At 51.5% G+C, this 18,915-nt stretch overlaps 1 protein-coding gene across 3 annotated transcripts in view; it reads left to right on the plus strand.

The window, feature by feature from the left end:
- GPSM1 (G protein signaling modulator 1) overlaps nucleotides 1–18,915 on the plus strand; it is an 86,746-nt gene that overhangs the window by 25,183 nt on the left and 42,648 nt on the right. For all 3 annotated transcript variants that reach the window (XM_068155875.1, XM_068155876.1, XM_068155877.1), the window contains 8 exons: nucleotides 1,145–1,366; nucleotides 2,209–2,344; nucleotides 2,668–2,810; nucleotides 4,291–4,414; nucleotides 5,937–6,052; nucleotides 6,299–6,454; nucleotides 8,210–8,318; nucleotides 11,440–11,566. In XM_068155875.1, the coding sequence (XP_068011976.1) occupies nucleotides 1,145–1,366; nucleotides 2,209–2,344; nucleotides 2,668–2,810; nucleotides 4,291–4,414; nucleotides 5,937–6,052; nucleotides 6,299–6,454; nucleotides 8,210–8,318; nucleotides 11,440–11,566 (1,133 nt within the window). The remainder of the gene's footprint in view (nucleotides 1–1,144; nucleotides 1,367–2,208; nucleotides 2,345–2,667; nucleotides 2,811–4,290; nucleotides 4,415–5,936; nucleotides 6,053–6,298; nucleotides 6,455–8,209; nucleotides 8,319–11,439; nucleotides 11,567–18,915) is intronic.

The raw sequence follows: 18,915 nt of genomic DNA on the forward strand, positions 1-18,915 counted from the left end.
GAAACCACCTTAGGACATTCATTATCTTCTTCTGACTCAGGACAAGTGAGCTATGAGTTTCAGAGCAGATGTCCACCTTTGACCCAGCTAGTTTTGACTTTTAAAAATACACTGAGCAGAAATGAAAAAGCCCAAAAGAGCAAAGAGAAGCATCTGAAGAGAGGCTGAGAAGCATGCTGTGTCCAGACACCTCGTGAAGGGGCTGGCTGCAGCAGCCAGGACACTCCCAGCTGTAAGTGCTCAAACACATGCTCTGTCCCTCCTGAGAGCTTTGGAAACGTGGTCTAACAGAGACAGCTGTAACCTAGGGCTTGGTGGAGCACTCAGAGGAATCCATCTCCTTTCTCATGAAGCAGTATTGCTGGTCTCCTTCCTCTCTGCTGGCTCCTGAGGTGCTCCCACTGACAGCACAGCATGTGCCGTTGCCAGAGGTGTGGAGACATGCAAGGGAGCAAAGCAAGCCTGGAGGCAGCATGCAGGGTGCCTGTGGAAAGAGTGACAGCAGAAGGGTTAATGAAAAGCAGACGCCGAGCGCTGGAAGCTGCCCAGCCAACAACTCCTGCACAGCCCAGGGTTTGCTCTGGTATCCAATAAAAATGTGTTGTAATTTGGCTACCCTCTCTGTCACCCCAGGGAAAGTGGTGCAGGCACGGACAGCCTGGGTACGTGGCTTCTGTGCTCTGCACCACCCCAGGAAATAACAGATGCCATGTTACTCCTGGGATGTCTTGAGAGCCAGGAGCCCCAAGTTTCTTGTCTAGCTTCCTCCTGGGAACCCAGAGGCTGCCTTTGGCCATTAGCAGATGCTCTCTCTAAGTCTGGATACTCCTGTGTCTCATGCTTTGGAGGCTGATTTCTCAAAGGGGCTCTCTCTCAGTGGGGACACCCACCATGTGCACTGAAAGCTGGTCTCCACACCACTGGGGTGAGCTGGCTGCCCGGCCCCAGGGTGTTTAACCTGGATTTGGTGCCTTGGGGCTGACTGCAGAGTGGGTGGTTCCCTCCAGGGTTTGTTTCTGTGGGGTTCTTTCTGGTGCAGTGAGCAATTAAAGGGGTACAACAAAGTAAACTTTTGGAGCCTTGCATAGCAGGGTGGGTGCACTGCAGCCTAACTCCTCTGGAAATGATGTCTTGCCTTTGGCAGAATGGAGGCATCCTGCCTGGAACTGGCCCTGGAAGGAGAGCGCCTGTGCAAGGCTGGGGACTTCAAAGCTGGGGCAGCCTTCTTCGAAGCAGCTGTGCAGGTGGGGACAGAGGACCTGAAGACTCTCAGTGCCATCTACAGTCAGTTGGGCAATGCCTATTTCTACCTAAAGGAGTACTCCAAGGCCCTGGAGTACCATAAACATGACCTTACTCTGGCCAGGTAAGCATGGCAGCTGTGTGTCATCCTAATCAGACTCAGCCTGTCAGGGCTTGAGCAAAGGCAAGTTCTGTGGGGTCTGAACTTAACAGCCTGAGGGAATCTGCCCCAGGAATAAGCATCCAAAACTAGCCCTGAGGCACAGGGTGGCTGTCCTGTGGAGAACTTGGGAGGCAACAAGAATGGGCCAGCCACCTTCAGAGCAGGGAGGTGGGGAAAGGAATGTGAGGAGAGTGCTTGGAGCAAGAGCAGGGCAGTGTCCAGTTCTCCAGTCCCCAGGTACTCATTGTGAGTACACTTGAACTCAGAGCAGTTGTATCACAGAACCAACCAGGTTGGAAAAGACCTCAGAGATCATCAAGTCCAACCTCTTACCTAATGCCTAACACCTCCTGACAACTAAACCATGGCTCTGAGTGCCACATCCAATCCTTTTCTGAGCACCTCCAGGGACGGTGACTCCACCACCTCCCTGGGCAGCACATTCCAATGACCAATTACTCTTTCTGGGAAGAACTTTCTCCTCACCTCGAGCCTATGTTTCCCCTGACACAGCTTGAGACTGTGTCCTCTTGTTCTGGTGCTGGTTGCCTGGGAGAAGAGACCAACCCCCTCCTGGCTACAACCTCCTTTCAGGTAGTTCACCTGAGACAGCAAACCAAGCAACAATGATCTGTCTTCAAACCTGAGAGGGCATGTAGGAAGCACTCCAGCCAGCTGTGTGTGCTGTGAACTGCTGGAGGCAGTGTACCTATCATGCAGCTTGAATTCTGCCTCCAGCAGTTGGTGAACACAAGCCTGTGAGCTCTTTAACACTTCACTTCCTTCCTGTGGTCATCTTGTAGAACCATTGGGGACCGCATTGGAGAAGCCAAGGCAAGTGGCAACCTTGGGAATACACTGAAAATACTTGGGCAGTTTGATGAAGCTGTTGTTTGTTGCCAGAGGCACTTGGACATTTCTCAGGAGCAGGGAGACAAGGTAATTGGTTCGTGGTGTCCAACAGGAAGCATTTTGCAGCTTTAAAAATCATCTGTCTGCAAGTCAGTAAATGTGATGTGGTGAAGGTGGGCATTGGGGGGAGGAGGAGGAGGAGTGTAAAGCTCTCCTGTCTGGCTGCCAGCACAGGTCTCATGCTGCTGAGAGTAACAGCTGCCAGGACAATGAGGATGGGAAAGGAAAATGTGGACCTCCTAAGGTCCCTTCCAACCTAAACTGTTAGGAATCTCTGCCCAGCACTGGCAAGGTCCACACTGGGCTGTGCAGAGTAATACTTTGCTGCTCCCTGTTCTGTCTCCCTTTAGATTGGTGAAGCCAGAGCCCTCTATAATATAGGAAATGTTTACCATGCAAAGGGAAAGCACTTGTCTTGGAACATGGCCCAAGACCCAGGCTACCTGCCTCAAGAGGTCAAGGAGACGCTACAGAAAGCTTCAGAATATTATGAGTAAGTACTTAAAGCTTGGCCAACCCTTCCTCCTGCAGGGAGCAGGGCTGGTCTCAGGCATCAGTGATAGCTGAAGTGTACACAGGTACACCTTTGTGGAGCTTTTCCTGCTCAGATCATAATCTGCATTTGTGGTGTTCCTGTTCTGCTGGCAGCTGTCAGAGTCTGCTGCTTAAATGAGCTCTGATAACTGTTAAGGTAAGGAGAGCCATTTGGGGTGCAAGGTGACCATTTCTGCTGAGTCCCATTGGAAGCATTTCTCACAGAGGGGTTTGTTTCCTGGGCCACTGAGGATGTGGGAGCTCTGAAAGATGTCTGTGGCCAAGGCTGAGACTGTGGGCTCAGTGCTGCTGAAAACCAGGCCACTGAATGAGGTTTTTGCATGGTGTAATGGATTAGGAACAGTCCCCTGAGGTGCCAAGTTGCAGTGGCAAATTAATCTCAAGGAAGTTGATAGAGGACCTGGAAGCTTTTATAAAACTGGAGCTAAAATTCATCCTGGCATTGCCTTGGTAGAACTTGCTGTGGTTTGAAGTATGCTGGTGCAATTAAGTTCACTGCTCCTTCTCAGAGCTGTATTTGGAAGCTAAACTCTTAGCTGCTGCAGCCCCTGCTGCTCTCTGCTGGCTTTGATGTGAACAGAACCCTGTGTCTCCCTTGCTGGGAGCAGGAGCAGTGATCCCCTTCCACCCTTTCATTTGAAGTCCTGGTTGTCCTTCTAATGGATCTCTATTTTATCTTGCTTGTAACATCCTTCCCTTTCCTAAATAGTTTCTGAGATCACTCTGATGTCCCACACAGGAAGGCTGTCACCAGACTTTGGGGATGTTTTTCTCCTCATACTTCAGGGTTTTAAATGGCTTTGTTTTAAATGAGGGGAGTGACAAGATCTTCTATCTTCTCATGTCTGAGGATGTGATAGTGCCTATATATAGCTCACCATCCTTGTTCCAGAGAATAGCCAGTGGGTAAATCAGTGCCAGCTGGCAGCTCTACTCTTCCCTGTGTTTGCTGTGTGTCTAAATAGGGAAAAAACCAAGGTAAAATAATGTTGGGGAGCTCCATGAGCTGACCCTTTGCATGGGACTGTGGATCTTGCTCTTCTCCCCAGGTTTGTGGCTCTCCTGCTGCAGGTAATCTCCTTTCTCCTGTGCTCATGCTTCTCCCCTGTAGAGTGAGGTGGCCATTTCATATTTAATGTGGGATCCTCTCAGGTTGTCAGTGTGTGAGCAGCTCCTGTACACAGCTGCAGATTGCCTGAGCTTGAGAGAGCAGCCGGGACTTGCACCACTGGATCCGCAGGAGCTCCCAGAGCTGCAGCTAGCACAGACCACCAGCCTGTCACCCTGTGCATGCCCAGGACAGGCAGTTGGGATGGGAAATGCCTTCTCCAGAGCTGCCTCTTACTTCTTTATGGTGCTGTCTCCTGCAGAGAGTGTTGGCTGTGTCTCACCAGATGCACTGCTCTGGTTTCTTTCAGGAGGAATCTGTCCCTGGTGAAGGAGCTGGGGGACCGAGCTGCACAGGGCCGTGCTTATGGCAACCTCGGCAACACTCAGTACTTACTTGGCAACTTCAGTGAAGCTATAGCCTTCCACAAGGAGGTAGGAAACCACTGCACCCTCTTCCTGGGGTCAGGGGCTGAGGCTGGCTCTTGGGAAGCAGACTTTCTCCTCACTGCAGCCCTTCTCCTCACTGCAGCCCAGGAAGTACAGTGAGATGTTTTCCTCCAGCTATTTTTCTCCCTCCTGTGTGTACTTCAGGAGATCTGGCCCTGTTACACCAACTCCTGCTCCAATCCCCACCAGCACCTAATGAGCAGCTTGAGTGAATGGTGCTGTTGGCTTGGAAACCAAAGGAGCTATCTGAGGGCAAACTTGCAGCTCTTAATTTGTATCGTTCTAGATTTTAATAAATGCAAGCCATGAATTTAATTAAGTTGCTGAAGGAGCTGTTGATCAGGAATAAACAGTGCTTGTAGAGCATAATAACCTTCTGTAAAGCTTTACAGAGGGGTGAGGTGACACAGTCCCTGCCCTAATTCAAACACAATTTAGCTTCTCTTTCAGAGCACGTGTCAGTTTCCTTGCAGTGGAAGGTGATCAGCACCTTGGAAAGCCAATCCCCTCCCAGCTCTTCTGATCCTTAAATGCTGGGAGACAGCAGCCAGCAGAGCTTTGGGAGAAAGGGCTGGGAAACTCTCTGCAGTATTTGGGAGCAGGAGCAGGTGCTGCAAGGTGGAGGGTGAGAATAGAATAGAATTAACCAGATTGGAAAAGACCTTTGAGATCATCGAGTCCAACCTATCACCCAGCACCATCTGATCAACTAAACCATGGCACCAAGCACCCCATCCAGTCTCTTCCTAAACACCTCCAGTGATGGTGACTCCACCACCTCTCTGGGCAGCATATTCCTATGGCCAGTCTCTCTTTCTATGATGAACTTCTTCCTAATATTCAGCCTAAACCTCCCCTGGTGCAGCTTGAGACTGTGTCCTCTTGTTCTGGTGCTGGTTGCCTGGGAGAAGAGACCAACCCCCACCTGGCTACAACCTCCCTTCAGGTAGTTGTAGACAGCAATAAGGTCTCCCCTGAGCCTTCTCTTCTCCAGGCTAAGCAGATGGGGAAGGAGGAGGAGCAGGGGGATGAGAGAAGTGTGGGCAGGGGCAGAGGTTCTGGAGGGCAGCTAGAGCTGGAGTGCTCACACATGCATGTGCATTCTGTGCCACAGCACCACTCAAAGTGACAGCCTTGTTTCTGCACCCTCAGCCTGCTGATCAACCACATCCCTCCACAGCCTCACCTACAGCTCTCCATTTGCCTCTTGGTTCAGCTGCTGAAGCATGTGTGAGAGACTCCCTCTGCACTGTAGCTAGAGAGATGTGTACTGAGCAGGCTGGAGCAGGAGGTAGAGAAGGATGTGACTTCACTCCCACTTCTCCAAAGGCCCTTCCTGATCCTCTTTGTGAGAGGGGGAGATTTCCCACTGCATCCAGCACTGACAGGCATGTGCAGCCCTGCTGGGTGTGAGCTTTGCAAACCAAGTTAATCTCCCAGGGAAGCTGCTGTGTGACAGGAAGCTGGCAGTGGCCAGCCCCTACTCACTGCTCTGTGTCTGCTGCAGCGCCTTGCTATTGCTAAGGAGTTTGGGGACAAGGCGGCCGAGCGGCGAGCGTACAGCAACCTGGGCAATGCACACATCTTCCTCGGGAGGTTTGACATCTCTGCTGAGTACTACAAGTAAGTGCCAGGGGCAAAGGCAGACCCAGGGCACAGGTTCCCTGGAAATCCTGACTGATTGCAGTGAATTCAGAGGCTCAGGGGGATGTGATGAGGGAGCTGGAGGCCAGTTGCATGTGTGGTGCTTGGCGGTGGCAAGTAACAGCCCCTGGCAGCCTGCGGTGCTACAGGCATCCACTTCAACACAGTGCATGCCAAAGTGCCTTGCAGTCACCAGGTCTTCTCATTCCCATCTGTTCCATGCAGGAAAACACTTCAGCTCTCCAGACAACTCAAAGACCAAGCAGTAGAAGCCCAGGCTTGCTACAGTCTTGGAAACACATACACACTGCTTCAAGACTATGAAAGAGCCATTGAGTACCACCTGAAACACCTGGTGATAGCACAAGAGCTGGGAGACAGGTAAGGGACTTGCCTCAGGAGATGGTGTCTCTGTTCTGGTTCAGAGCACTGACCCTTCCCTGTTGACTGTTCTCTATGGCTGGGGCTAAACAGCAGTGCCATGTGTTCTTGAAAGTCTCTCAGAACTCAGGCCTTAGTCCAGCTGTCTGTCAACAACATAACATGATTGACACCTTTATCACATCATTCAAACCTGGAGATTGTGCCCTTAATGCTGTGTCTGCATGGGCTGAGTGAGATATGTAAGAGGAGGTGGGTCAGGAAAATTCATCGTGTTCAGTTCAGCACTTTGCCACCCTGCTGCTGCTGCTTTCTCTCAGAAGGGCTCCTCTGAAGCTGCTGCTTTCTCTCAGAAGGGCTCCTCTGAAGCTCCCTCAACTTCACAGAAATTGTATCTTCCTTAGAAACTCTGTGGTTAGGGCCCAAATCCATGTCACTGTCCTGTTGCTTGCAGGTGATGCTGGAAGCTTCCATGCAGGAGCAAATGACGTTGCACAGAGTATGTGGACATGATACATTTTGCTTCCTCTTAGCCTCCTTTCTCCTGCTTCAGGAGGCTTGGCCTCGTTTTTATTTGTTTATTTTAAAAACCTTTTTAAAGAGAGGTTTGTGCTTTCCTCCTGGATACTCTCTCTGTGGTCCTGGAGCCTTCTGGCAGCTGAAGTGACTTTGCAGCCACTTTGATCAGTGTAACTGCTGACAGCTCTTGGGGAGCCCAGTGTCTTCCACTAGATGGAGCAGAGACACTAGAATGGGAGCTCTGTGGCACTCTCCGGGCAGTATCTGCTCAGGGAAGAGATAATCCCACCCCAGGGTGAATCATGCTGTGGGGGTTGCAGGCCTGTGGGCTCCTGCGTTTCTGGGAGCACACCCTATGAGCAGGAGGTATTGAACAGGATGACATGAAAGATGTTTAACTGCTGATCAACCCGCCCAACCCTCTGGAAAGGGAGTTGCAGTCATGCTGATTCTCTCCCCGCACCCCCAGGTGCTTTTTTTATCCCATCACCCCCCACAGCTGCTCGTTTACAGAGCTGAGCAGGCTCTGATCAGCAGTAGGGCTCTGCCTGCTTGTGCAAACAGGTGCTGAAACCTGCTCCAGAGACACCTGGGCTGGCTGCACTCAGGCTTGGGGGTCAGGGCTGCTGGGGGCCAAGGGCAAGTTTCCTTTCCCTGGCTCCTGGAAACAAGGAAACCCCTGGAGACCTTGTGGCAATAGGTCACTGTGTGCTTGGCTGTTGCATGCAATGTCAGTTTGTGCATGCATCTTGGTGCTGGGATCTAATAGGAGAAGGTTGCATACCTGCAGTGTTCTCTCCTTGCCACACTCTTGCTAGAGCAGCTCTGAGCTGTTGTTAAACAGAAGGGCTGGATGTTGGGTGCCCTGTGGATGCATTGTGCATCTCTGGAGAGGAATCCTTGCTGTGTGAGAAGCTGAACAGGAGCTCTGCCTTCTGCTCTCAGCCTGGTGTTCACAAATGAAGCCAAACCATTCTGGGCCCTTGCTGCACTGCTTTGCTTTTTGCCACTGAGAGTGCAGACCTGCTCCTGAGGCTCTTGCTCATCCCCTGGTCTCACTGACCTCAGCATGAGCAGGGTTCAGGATGCACAGTGCATTTCCTTCACAGAACCTTTCTGTAGGTGGAAGCAGAACCAGGAGGGTCTGGCTGCTCTGGAGAAGGAGGCCCTGAAAGGGTTGCTGTGCTGCTGGGTTTTGCCCAGCATTTCTGTGGTTGACAGCTTCCTGTTTTGCAGGGTGGGAGAAGGAAGAGCCTGCTGGAGTCTCGGAAATGCCTATGACTCTCTGGGGAGCCATGAGCAAGCTTTGCACTTTGCAAGGAAACATCTTGAAATCTCCCAAGAGGTAAGAGAAGATGGTTCAGATCAGAGGGAATCAGTCCTCCCTGGTGAGAGGAAGACTCTCTTTTATGCCAATAAGTCATATTGACGTAGCTCTTCTCTTGCTCTGCCTGCTCTGGAGGGCTTTGGTCTAGCTGCTCTTTCAAGGGTGTCTGTAGGAACTGCAGAGCTTGGCTGGAAAATGCTCCTTTTATGGGAGGCTCCCAGCCCTCCTCTTAATTACAGCTCATGCATTTGCTCTACATTGCTCTTAATGGGGTGAAAAAGGACCTGGGGACTTGTTGTCTGGCCTGCTGGCCAACCCGTTGTGCACTCAGCTGGTGCGAGGGACCTCAGATACCTCTTGGTGGCCAGTTTGTTGATAAGGGCCCCTTTACCTGAGCACAAGGCTGTGAGATCCTGATTGAGATGGACCTTGTGGTCCATCCTAGCTGTGGTCTGACCAAATTTGCTGGCAAGTTAAGTACCTGGAGAAAATGAGGAGAAAATTTCTACCCAGTGGCCAGGTGCTCTAAACCAGCCAGTTCAGCAGGTTCAGGGCACCCAGATGCATTTTGCACTGCAACAGAGGGTGTGTTTGACAAGTTCTTGCCTCTCAGTGAGCTGACAGGAGGTGTCCCAGATGTAAGGTGGTCAACTGTGGCCTTGTCCTAATGCCATGCCATCAGTGGCTGTCACTGGACTTGGACAGCCTGCAGCTGCCCCAGAACCGCTGTCTCGCTCTCTGAGGGTTAATGTGTGCAGCTGCTCTGCTTCTCACAAATGGGCTTGCAAAGCTGCAGCTTTCCTGGTGTGAGAACATTTTTAAAGTGGCTTAAAGTACTTTAGGGAGAAAGCAGGACTTGGATTGTTTGCCTTTTCCAGTGTGTTATGAGGAAATCAGCTGTGGCCTCTTTAGTCTTCCCCAGATGAAGAAATTGCCCTGTTGAAGCACTAATTGAAATCACCATATGTAAATGTTTTGTATGTTCTCCTGCCTATTAAAGATGGCTAAATCTTGGGGCAGGGCTGACATACCAGCCCAATTATGTATTTAATTATACTTATTAGACAAGCAGAAGAAATACTGTTCTTTGGCCATGTGCATTTTAGGATGAATTAACTCTTTCCAGCTTTATTCTGCCGGGATGGTTGCAGCGTGGAGCTGATTGCTCAGAGCCAGATGGCAGCTCACTGATGTGCAGTGCAGAAGAGGGTGGTGGGAGGACAAGAGCAGGAGTGGTCCTGGTGACTTCTGGGACTGGAGGAGAAACCCAGTGGGGTGGGGATTCACAGTGTTCTGATTCTGGGGTGATGGCTGCTAGGAGTGGGTTACTCGTGGCAGATGGCTAATAAACTCCTGCACGTCATTAACTATGGAGCAGTGCAGAGCCTGTCCATTTGTGAGGAGAGCTGCATTAGCTTCCAGCAGCTAGTGATTCCCTTCTGAAGCTGATGGCTTATTGCAGCCTTGGGACCCAAGTGTGGCTTGTGCTTGGCAGCTTGGGGCAAGCAGCAGGCAGTGTTTTGCTCAGGAGAAACCCAGAGGAGTTCAGCCTTTGCACACCGATGTTTGCAACTCGCTTCCCAGCTGCCTTTCTTCCTTCTCCCCCAACGCAAATCTGATGGTGACTTTGGAATCCAAATGAAATCTGCTCAGGGTGACCACACAGGAAGTTGCTGGAGGGAGATTGGAGGTTACAGAAAACAGGTGGAATAAAAGATATGTACCTGAAATCCTTGGAAGCTGCCCCAGTTCTCAGATGCTGCTCTGTGGTACCTGTTCCATCTCTGCATGTGGCAGAGGGGCTGCTGGGAAACAGATAGGTGAGCTGAGAGCAGAAAGCAGGGCTCTGCTGGGGTGTGTCTGGTAGGTCCTGCCTACCTGATGTTAAGGCAGAACCTGATGAAGATCCTACCTTCCCCTGATGTTGACAGGCCCTTGTAGATGATCTAATGAGTGGAAGTCATGGAAGCATTTAAAAGAGCATCAGGGACTGCAAGACCTTACCAGGTCTAGTAATTTCTCTGGGGATGATGTCAACAGCAAAACTTGTAATTGGCAGGGGATTTATGCCTGATGATAAGCTGTTTGATCTGCCTCCCTTTGCTAGTGCTTGAGGCTCTGTCATCAGTATTGTGAGGATTTATGGTTCTGCTGTAGGATGGCTCACGCTGCAGCCTATCTCACAGCACCACAAAAGAGCTGTTGCAAGGCATTTAATTGGGACTCAGACTTCTGCAAAGGAACAGCCAAGGTCTCCTTCTGCCATGGAGGCTGCTGTTCCTCTGAAGATTAGAGCCTGTTCTCAGTGACCTCTCTGTGTTTGCTGGTGTTGTGCTGCACAGTAGTTTTCTTGTGTGGTTAAGCACTGGGGAGGGCACAGCAGCATGTCCTACAGCTCCCCTTTTCAAGTAGCAAGAGCTGCTGGAGAGAGCTCTTCCTGAACATGTAATATCAGCTTCAGTGAGAGATGGGAATCTGGGAAAATTTGGACTCTAAAAGATTTTTTGGAGTCTTTTGTGGGTAGTTCACTAGGAACAACTCAAAGCTGTATGGATCTGAGCCAGGAGAGAAGGGCTTTGTGAGGCACTGCCCACATGGCTGATAGTAGTGTGGCTGGCTGGTGCTCAGTAACTATGGAGATGTTTGGGGAAGGGGGCTGAGAGTTTCAGGGCTCTCTGCCAAGCCAGACATGGCTACAGCATGAGCCAGATGTGCTCATTCACCTCTGTCCCACTTCTGTAGCAGTGGGAGAGCTGTGCCCCCTCAGTTCCTTGTACTGAACTCCACAGAAGGGCAATTTGAAGGCCAGCAGCACAGCATAGAATGATAGAATGGTTTAGCTTGGAAGTGACCTTAGAGATCATTATTTGGTTCCAGCCCCCTGCCATGGGCTCCTCCTGGACCAGGTTGTTCAAGGTCCCATGCGAGGACCCTCTCCCAAACGACCACTGAGGAGTAGTTTGGAGAGATGCTTTGGCGTTGAAAGCTGGGCTGGATGGTCTCTCAGGGTGTCTCTGAGCTCTCTTTTAGCTGGGTGTGTGTTTGTTTTGTTATGGGACTGGCAAACCCTTTGCTAGGGGCTGTTTGTTCAGAGCTTGTTGCCTTTTAACCAGCTGCACTGTTGGTTCTCACCCTGTAGATCGGGGACCGGAACGGTGAGCTGACAGCGCAGGTCAACATGGCCCAGCTCAGGTCAGCCCTTGGCTTGGGCCCTGGCGATGAGGACATGGGCACAGCTCATCACTACTCTGGCTATGAAGCACAAGGTGAGTTCCTGGTACTGAGAGGCCTGGTGAAAGGTGTGGTGTGGTGTGTGGGGAGGGGAAGGTGCTTGCAGCTGGGCAGCGTGGGAGGAAATACGAATGCCAGAGCAAGATCAGGCACTGAGCAAGATCAGGCTACCAAGTGCCTTCACCAGGGAGCAGATTGCACTGTACTTGCTCTGTGCTTTCCATAAGCTGCAAGGGCAGGGAAGGATCTGCCCCCAAAAGGACACTGAATAAGTTAATGGAATTAATCTGCATGGGGAGTGAAATTCCAATTTGCCAAGCAGCAAATCAGCTTTTGTCTCTTTTAGAGCTCTGCAGGGCCCTTTAACTGATTTGACTGATAAAGCAAGCTCTCAGAAGGTGACTGGCAGGGAATTGTGGCTGCTCTTGTTCTGATCAGCACCCAAGGAACAAGCCCACAGCACGGGCTGAAGGCAGGCTGAGAGCATCAGCCTCAGTCCTGCACCACCTGCAGTGATGCCCAGCTTGGAAACAAAGATGTGGTGGCAGCAGGCACAGAGGCTTTGCTCACCACCCTGCGTTGTTCTGCCTCCCTTCCCCAGGGAGCAGCAGAGCACAGCCAAGTCCTCACCACAGCGTGCTGCCAGCCTGGTGTGTCCCCAGCCTGGGCACCGTCTGCCTGTCCTGGAGCTGCCCACTGCAGACATTTGTGGGTGCCTGGCATGGGGCACTTCCAGCTGGTTGCTCTGAGGCTGTGGACAGCCTCCTTAATTCACACAGGCGAAACTGCACCCCGGGAGGTGCCAACTGATTAAATATGACCTTGTTAGTGCAGAGAGAGTCTCTCAGGCTGCGTGTCCTCGCTCCTGTTGGTAGAGCTGACGTAGAGAAGATGCTGGTGGGGTTGAGGCACAGCGTTCTGGGAGGAGAAAGGCTGGCTGTGCGTGTTTGCTCTCTCTATTGATCTTGCAGGCGTAGCCTCTACGTCAGTGCTGAGCTTTTCCTGAGCTGTGGGTGAGGGACCCAGCATGCCCTGCTGTGCCCTGCCAGGAGATGCACTGGGGCTGAGCTGTTCCTCAAAGGCAGTGTAGGCCAAAGTGGCTTGCCCCAGCCTCCTTTTGCACGTCAGCTCCACCTTTATATCTGCTGGGAAGCATCAGCTGGGGCCTTCCATTGGTTCCTGGCATCTTGTTATGGGCTTCCTTGAGCACGTTGTTTTGTTGTGAAAGGGGAACAGGAAATCAGCCTTGCTGCTGCTGCTGCTCCTGGGATAGAGAGAAGTGTTGGGGAAATGAGCTGAGGTCCCTTGGAACGGAGTGGCACAGGGGGAGGGCAGTGGCAAGGACCACATGGGTGTGAGATCACTGCATGCTGAGACACAGCTGGCTGGGTGTGTGAGCATGTTCTGTGGAAGGGGTCAGGCCAGATTTATCTGGAAGAAGGGCTGTGCAGCAGTGGCTGCATTGCATAGCCAGGAGGGCACAGCCTTTTCTTAGCTGGAAATAACTGCAAAAGGAGAGCAAGGGGGTTTCTGCTCACATAACACACACTTCCCATCAAACCTGGGCTCAAATACAGCCTGGTCCATGTCCCACTGCAGGCAGGACAGTGTAGTTTGAGGGTCAGGGAGGGTCTTGGTCCAAGCAGAACACTTCTTGGGGAGAGCTGAGCCTGGTGTTGTAGCAGTGTCCCTTACTTGGGTGGTGACACAGCCCCCTGACCCCACCTCACAGACTCAGAGAGCTGGCAGCACTGGAGGGTTGGGGTTTCAGCTTCAGGCTTGTGGCAGAGCCTGGTCACTCACTGGGCTGCACTCTGCAGGGGAGGCAGAGCAAGGCAGAGGCAGTGTGTGGCCCATGGGCTGCTGGGTGCCCTCCAGTGATGCAGATGTGGCTATGCTGTGTTAACCTCTGGAGCCAGCAGTGACTTTTCTCTGATCTGACAGAGCCAGACCCATGCCAGTCTGTGTGTGATTGCTGGAGGGAGGGAAAAGGGCCTGAGCAGCTGCAGTCAGAGACATCTTCACTCTTCACTGGAGGCTGCAGTGACCTGGTTAATCTGTGGGGCCATTGCTTGCATTCCCAAGCTGAGGATGTTATCAACAGAAGGATAAAGTGTTCTCTGGAGGAAAAACAGCCAGTGGGGTTTGCAGTACAGGAGAGGGGCCTGGTGCAGCTTGCCTTGCAGGGTAGGACATCTCCAGTCAGTGGGACATGGAGGATATTGCTCCTTACAGGGTCCTGGGAACCCGCTGGAGTGGTAAAAATCAGCAGCCCCTGTGTTTCACAGGCTGAGGCTGTGCAGCAGCATCTTGCTGGAGGAAGGGAGTGGGAGTGTTGCAGTGCTTAGACGTGCTCATGCTTTGACACATGCAACTCAGGTGTGAAAGAGCTTTGGAGAGAGGCTGGGTGTGCAGGACAGCCAGTGGAGAGCAGCCTGGCTCTGCTGCTCCCTCCTTAGCTTTTATTCTGGCTTCAGCTCTCTTATCCTGAACTTCAGGTAGAGGGTTAAGAGAGGCCACCAGCATATCCCTCAGCACTGGAGGAGAAAGGAGATGTATTTAATGGCTGCCAGGGACTCTGATACCCTCCTATTAAATGATTAGAAAAATCATAATTATTACTGTTATTAATAGCAGCAATTTGCAGCAAGAGGAACACCTGTTGGTGTAACAGGGAGCAGGTGAGAGAGTTGGGAGTCAGGTTAGCTCCTGCACCAGCCCTGCCTGTTGATGGCAACAAAGCTGATGGTGAGGAGAGCTTTCCATGGGTTTTTTTTTCTCCTTTCAGATTATTTTTCCCTGCTTATGGTTCTAAAACAGCTGCACATTGGTAAGGGTGCTGGAATCCTCTGGGAAAGGCAGGCCTGGTAGGAAACACAGGGATTTCATCAAGCAGGTAGAGTGAAGTTTCAGAGCCAGCTGGAGTTCTGGGAAAATCTATACTGGTGGCTGAGAAACCCTGAGCCAAACCATCAGACCAAGATGTCCTTCACAGGTTACTTTAAGTCCTGGGCATTGCTCTCCACTGGGGACCTGGGGGTAGAAGGAGTGTCTGATGCTTTCCTCTGCCGTTTCAGCTCCTCTGGCTGAGCTCTTTGTGTTTCTAATTAATATTCTCAGAGCAGTTGGAAGTCAGAAGATGAAGCTGAGGCAGTGGGGCAGCTGCAAATGTCTTGTGAAAGCAGCGACCTGGTCAAGAAAGGCAAACACAGAGAGCTTAGAGCAACAAACTGAGAGGAGATACAGAGTAGCTAAAACATGAAAGCAAACAAACAGAGGTCGTGTCTGTTTCCCCAAACAACCAAAAATGTGGCCCTGAAGAATGCTCTTGTTCCCGTCCACAGGCTGCAGGCTGTGCACCGAGTGCTGCCAGGCTTTGCCTTTGCAGAGAGGTGAGGGAATGTGCTGTGCCTGTGAGGGGATTGTTTTGTAGGGGTGAAGGCAACCAAGAGCTAGATTAGACAGTAGGAAGAAGCTCTTTCCTTTGAGGGTGGTGAGACTCTGGAACAGGTTGTCCAGAGTTGGGGATGCCTCATCCCTGGAAGTGTTTGACCAGGCTGGATGAGGCTTTGAGCACCCTGGGCTAGTGGGAGGTGTCCCTGCCCCCATAGCAGAGGGGTTGGAACTTGATGATCCTTAAGGTCCCTTTCTATGATTATAGGAGCAGCTGTCCCAGCTGCCTTGTGCTGGGAGATGTCCCAGGGTGCAGACAGCCAGCTCTGCCCTCAGCTCCACTGCTGGACGTGGCATGGGAGCACTGGCAGCCTGTGCCACTCTTGCTGGCTGCCCTTTTCTAGATGGGTTGGTTTGGGCTGAGGTGTCAGCATCTGCTCAACATGGAGCTGGCTCAGTGCTCTGCAGGCAGCAGTGAACTGACAGCAGAGCTGAGCCCCTCCTATGGAGAGCCTGGACCATTCCTGGGTGGGTAAATCAGGTCTCTGTTGTATGTTGAACAAAGTGCTGCCTTGCATCTCTTCAGCTGCTCCTTGCACCTCTTCAGTTGCTCCTTGCCACTTCTCTCTGGAGGCTGACACCAACAAACTGGTGCTCACCCACCACAGAAAGCAGAGAGCAGCCTGAGCCATCCCAGTGCCCTCCAAAGTGAAAACTGACTCTGGGCTGCTCAGCTTTTGTGCTCAGCAGCACATCAGCCTCAGTCATCATCTCATGGCAGTGGCAGTGTTAGGAGACACTGAGCAACACCTCTCCTGACAGCTGGGTGGAGGTGGGGGAGGGCTGCAGGTGTTCCAGAAAGCGTTGGCATGTAGAAGCTTTCGGAGCATTGTAAGCTGGGTCCTGGTATGGTTTCTGTGCTGTTTGCAGTACACAGACCCTGCTGCCCAGCCCTGCTCAACAAGCTGTGAGGGCAGGAAAGCACTCAGCTGTGAGCCTGGCTTCTCTTTCTGCACATCTTCTGCTGAGAAAGGGTAGGCACAAGGCTGCTCTGCCTGTTTGGTGTCAAGAGCCTCTGTGCTGGGTACTGCTCATCCCCCTGCCAGAGACAGTTGTGCTTCAGGTTGTGTTGTCAAGTGGTGAAGTGGGCAGCTGAGGCTGGCTGGGCATGAAATCCCAGTCCTCCCTGATCTGCTCTGGGTGGGTTTGAATGTGGACCTCTGCATCCCCAGTGCAGCTTTGAGCTGGCTTTCTTCACAGGAATCTTTGAACCTTTGGATCAATTAGACAGGGATGGAAAAAAAAGACCTGCTTTCATGTTTCCCAGCCTGTTTGGGTTGGTTTGTTTGTTTGTTTGCTTTAAACATCTTTGAAGTATCTAAGAAGTGTTTGGGGCTGCTGAAACATGCCAGATTGACCAGCCCTTGACTGACTCCAAGCAGGGAGGCAGCAGTGCTGCCAGCCTGTGCCTTGGCCTGGGGTGTTGCTCAGGGACAGGGATGCACCTTCTTCATGGTTTCTCAACCCTCATGTGAAGGCCTGGGCAGGATTACAGATGAAGAGATGTGGCCCTCTGAGACCAGTGCCTTTGTGACAGTGGGACAGCCCTGCTCACTGAGGCTGTCATTTTGGTGCCTAGATAGCACCACATAGCAGATGAGTGCAGGAGGTGCATCACAAACAGCTTCAGCATGGAACCTGCCCTTTTCCTACCAGTCAGACTGAGCAAGCACATAATTGGAATTACTTGCTATTAAGTATTCTCAATGAGATTTGATTTTCCCCAAGAGCTGCTGGGCTGCAGCTCAGCCTTTTTGCATTCTGAAACCAAAAGCCCAAGGCTGTGCTGGTTAATCATACCTGCTTATGCAGGGGTTTGATGGATGAGGTTGTTAACTGGAGCAGAGTAGCTTTTGGTCAAGTGGAAGGCAGAGTGAGAGGTGGTCTGATTGCTTTATTGTGCTCTTACAGACGCTCAGTGGAGCCTTAGCTTCTGAGCTCAGAGTGCTGCTAGCACAATATGTCCCCACGTGCCTCCCAGTAAGGGACCTGTGGGAAGGTGTCCAAGGAGACCTGAGTGTTTGGTGGTCCTTGTTGTGATGTGTAAGGGAGCAGGGCAGGAAGGAGTGCTGCTTGCATGGGGAGGCTTCTTGGGTGAGGGCTTCTAAAGGATGCTTCCTCATTATCTTTATAATGAGGGGTTTTTTTTTCTAGTTCTGAGTAACCTCAGCTGTTAAATCGCTTCAGCAGCACTGATGGGGGGGATGGAACCTCTGAGTCATTTGGATTTAAATCGAGTAATTTAGCACTCACTTCAGACTGCCCTTGTGTTGGCTTTATGAGGTTTTAAAATACTCCTCTCAAAGCACTAAGAAGTGTTTCATGTTCTTTCATCTTGCTCTGCACACGAGCCTCCTTCCCAGTGTCAGTGTGAAGTACTGCAAGGGTTCTTGGCTCACAGCAGAGAAATGCTCCAGGACTGGAGGAGAAGATACTGTGCTAATAAACTCAGGTGCTTGTTTTGTCTTCATGCCAGAGGAGACTGCAAGTGCTGGAAAGGAGGGTGAGGAAGAGGCCAGTTCTCGAAGCCTGTGGCAGAGAAGGTACAACGTGGCTTTTGGCAAAGGCCTCCAATAAATCAAGAGCTCTCTTGTTGTGGGGAGGGCAAAGCCTTTGGAAATTATCAATTCCTTACACAGACAGAGCTGGGAAGCCTGAAGTTCCCTTTGGCTGCTGCTCCAGGCTCCTGCAGCCATCCCAGCTCTGGTGTGTGCTGTCTGGTTCCTGAAAGCACTTCCCACCAATGGATTCCTTTGGTAGGCAAGGTGTAGGAAATGCCTGTGGTCATGGTGATCTGGGTAACAAGACAGTATTGCTGTTAGGAGCAAGGTGCCTCTGCTCTCCTATCTCTTGCAGCACAAAGCAACAAAGGGACTGAGCAGAGAGAGTTCTCTCTCCCAGTTACTTTTGTGAAGGTTTTTGGCTGGATGACCATGGTCTGCTTTGGCACTTCACTGAGCAAGGCAAGGCCAAGCCCTCAGCATGAGTCACCTTTATCTCTTGACTGACCTCAGGAACCTTTCTCCTTCACGCAGCAGCAAGGCTGGTCCCTAGCCTGGCAGGGACAAGCACTCAGACAAGAGACCTTTGCTTAGGAAAGAGACCTGGCACCTGGTAGACACAGAGCTCATCAATTCAAAGTCCATTATGGCCATGTCCCAGTAGCTGGGAAGTGCCTGACTTCTGCAAGCTGCTGTCTGATTTACAGCAGCATCCAGGAGGAGGGGTCAAGGACACTGCCCCTCGTTTTAGAGGGTTTCACTGTCAGTGTTTGATCACTGCAAGGCTCTGACGTGTGTTGCTCTTTCCCTTCTCCTCTCTGAGTCAGTGTTTAGGGGACAGCTGCTGTAATTGGGCTTGTCTAGCTGCTGGAGATGTTGCCTTTCTTAATCACTGTGTGTCACTTTCTATCTCAAATTGAGTTTCTTTTTGATCTCTGCTTGTTCAACACAAGCTGATAATGGAAGATGGGAGGTCATGAGGCTCTGCTGTATACTGGCAGAGAAAATCCTGCTCTTAGAAGCAAGCCAAGTATTGCTGCCAAGCCCTTGATGGCAGTTCTCAAGTTAGCCCTGAGGTTATGTGCCTCCACCCGCTTCAGTTTATCTCCCTGAAAACCCTCCTGTCCCCACAGCTGTTAATCTGTTGAGCAGACCATTGCCTGAGGGACTTCATGGTTAAAGGAAGCCTCCTCTGACAGGGTTCCAAGCTTCCCACAAGCTCCAAGGCTTGTGTTTGATTGTCTGTTAGGTGTTGCATGATTGGGTGCTCTGCACACCAAAACACACATCCGTGTCCTGGCTTGCATCAGAAGAATCCTTGCCAGCTGGTCAAGGGAGGTGATTCTCCTCCTCTGCTCTGCTCTGCTGAGACCTTGCCTGCAGTGCTGTGTCCAGCTTTGGAGTCCTCAGCATAAGACAGATAAGAACTT

This window comes from Melanerpes formicivorus, unplaced genomic scaffold (genome assembly GCF_026170545.1).
Source record: "Melanerpes formicivorus ecotype bairdi unplaced genomic scaffold, bMelFor1.0.p_v2 SCAF_33, whole genome shotgun sequence".
Lineage (NCBI taxonomy): Eukaryota > Metazoa > Chordata > Aves > Piciformes > Picidae > Melanerpes > Melanerpes formicivorus.